We start from the raw sequence: 1788 nt of genomic DNA on the forward strand, positions 1-1788 counted from the left end.
TAACAACGCGGTAGGTGGTAGGTCCAAGCTGTTTTGTTACCTCAAATGGCCCCTGCCACTTGGCCAGAAGCTTGCTCTCACTAGATGGTAGCATAACCAGAACCTTCTGGCCTGGGACAAAGGTCCTCTGCCGGGCTGACTTGTCGTACCAAGCCTTCTGGTACTTTTGTGCTTCTGCCATGTGCTGCTGGGCTAGAGCCGTCATCTTTTGTAGTCTCTCTCTCATCTGCATAACATAGGAGATAACATTAACAGGCTCCTCCCTCCCCTCTTCTCCAGCCCAGGTCTCCTTTAATAGCGCCAGAGGTCCCCTCACCTCATGACCGTATAAAAGTTCAAAGGGAGAGAACCCGGTGGAGGCCTGTGGTACTTCTCTGTAGGCGAAGAGGAGATACGGTAACCATTGATCCCAATCGGAGCCGGTTTCGTCCACAAACTTACGTAGCATTTGCTTCAGTGTTTGGTTGAATCTCTCTGTGAGCCCATCCGTCTGTGGATGATAAGGGGTAGTTCGAACACCCTTAATCCCCAGTAGCTGATATACCTGCTTTAGGAGAGCAGACATGAAGTTAGTGCCTTGATCTGTCACAATTTCACAGGGAAATCCAACCCTTGAAAAATGTTGCACCAAGGAGACAGCCACGGCTCTTGCTTTAATTGTCTTTAAAGGGAACACTTCTGGGTACTTGGTTGCATAATCTGTTATCACCAACATATATCGATATCCAGATTTGCTTCTTTCAAGTGGACCCACAATGTCCATACCCAAGCGCTCAAAAGGCGTGTCAATTAAGGGAAGAGGCTGCAGTGGTGCTCTTGAAGGGAACTTATTGGAGGTTAATTGGCACTGAGAGCAGGTTCTACAAAACTGGGCAACAGCAGTCCGTAATCCAGGCCAGTAGAAATGGCGCTTGATGCGAGCCAGAGTCTTATGTGTCCCTAGGTGGCCAGCCCAGGGAATTGAGTGGCCCAAAGTAAGCACCATCCCTCTTGCATCCCTTGGGACCACAAGCTGCCTAAATGCCCCCTGTTGGCGATAAAGGATATTTTTCTGTAGAACAAACTCATCAGCACTACCCCTGTGGTTACCTTTCTGGGGTTCCTTGGCTTTCAGAAAAAGAGCAGCCAGACTGGAGTCATCACGCTGGATTTGAGCTATGTTTAAAGGCATCTTAAAACCTTGGGGCAGATCCTGAACCCCTTCTGTAGATGCAACAGGTGTATGCAGAAACTTCTCCCGTCGCTTTTGTCGACGTGATTTTCTAGATTTTCCAGGCTGCACATCTAAGTCTGCATCATAAAAAGGCAGCACACTCAGTATTGCAGGAGACTCTTCTGGCTTTTTTGCTTGAGAACGAGTTACTACATTACAGTTCTGTGGTTTGTGCAGCAAGTCAAACAAAACGGGTAAGTCACTACCCAACACTACTGGAAAAGGGAGATTTTCTGCAACACCAACATTCAACAGGTATAATTGTCCTTGCACTTCAATATACATGTCTGCTGTGGGGTATTGCCTTTCATCACCATGCACACAGCGGATAAGGATGGTGTCTGATGTGCAGATTATATTGGATGGAACCAGCTCTCTATCAACAAGTGTCTGTACACTACCAGTGTCAATTAAGGCCTTTACACTTTTCCCATTGACTTTAACTTCACTCATTTTCACAGACTCTCCAACACTGATGCAATTCTCACTTTTGAATGGAATAACACACAGTTGAGTGAGTTTAGGAGGGTTCTTTGGGCACATGGGTTTTGTATGGCCTTCTTGCCCACACAAAT

At 46.9% G+C, this 1788-nt stretch overlaps 1 protein-coding gene across 1 annotated transcript; it reads right to left on the reverse strand.

Annotated features, from left to right (window-relative positions):
• Positions 1-312: 312 nt before the first annotated feature.
• LOC116708661 (protein NYNRIN-like) lies at positions 313-1788 on the reverse strand. Its single transcript, XM_032546607.1, has 2 exons — positions 442-1788; positions 313-374 (listed from the first exon to the last, which is right to left on the reverse strand). The coding sequence occupies exons 1-2, from the start codon at positions 1754-1756 to the stop codon at positions 313-315; spliced, it is 1377 nt and encodes a 458-aa protein (XP_032402498.1). The 5' UTR covers positions 1757-1788.

Source organism: Xiphophorus hellerii, chromosome 19, assembly GCF_003331165.1.
Source record: "Xiphophorus hellerii strain 12219 chromosome 19, Xiphophorus_hellerii-4.1, whole genome shotgun sequence".
Classification (NCBI taxonomy): Eukaryota; Metazoa; Chordata; class Actinopteri; order Cyprinodontiformes; family Poeciliidae; genus Xiphophorus; species Xiphophorus hellerii.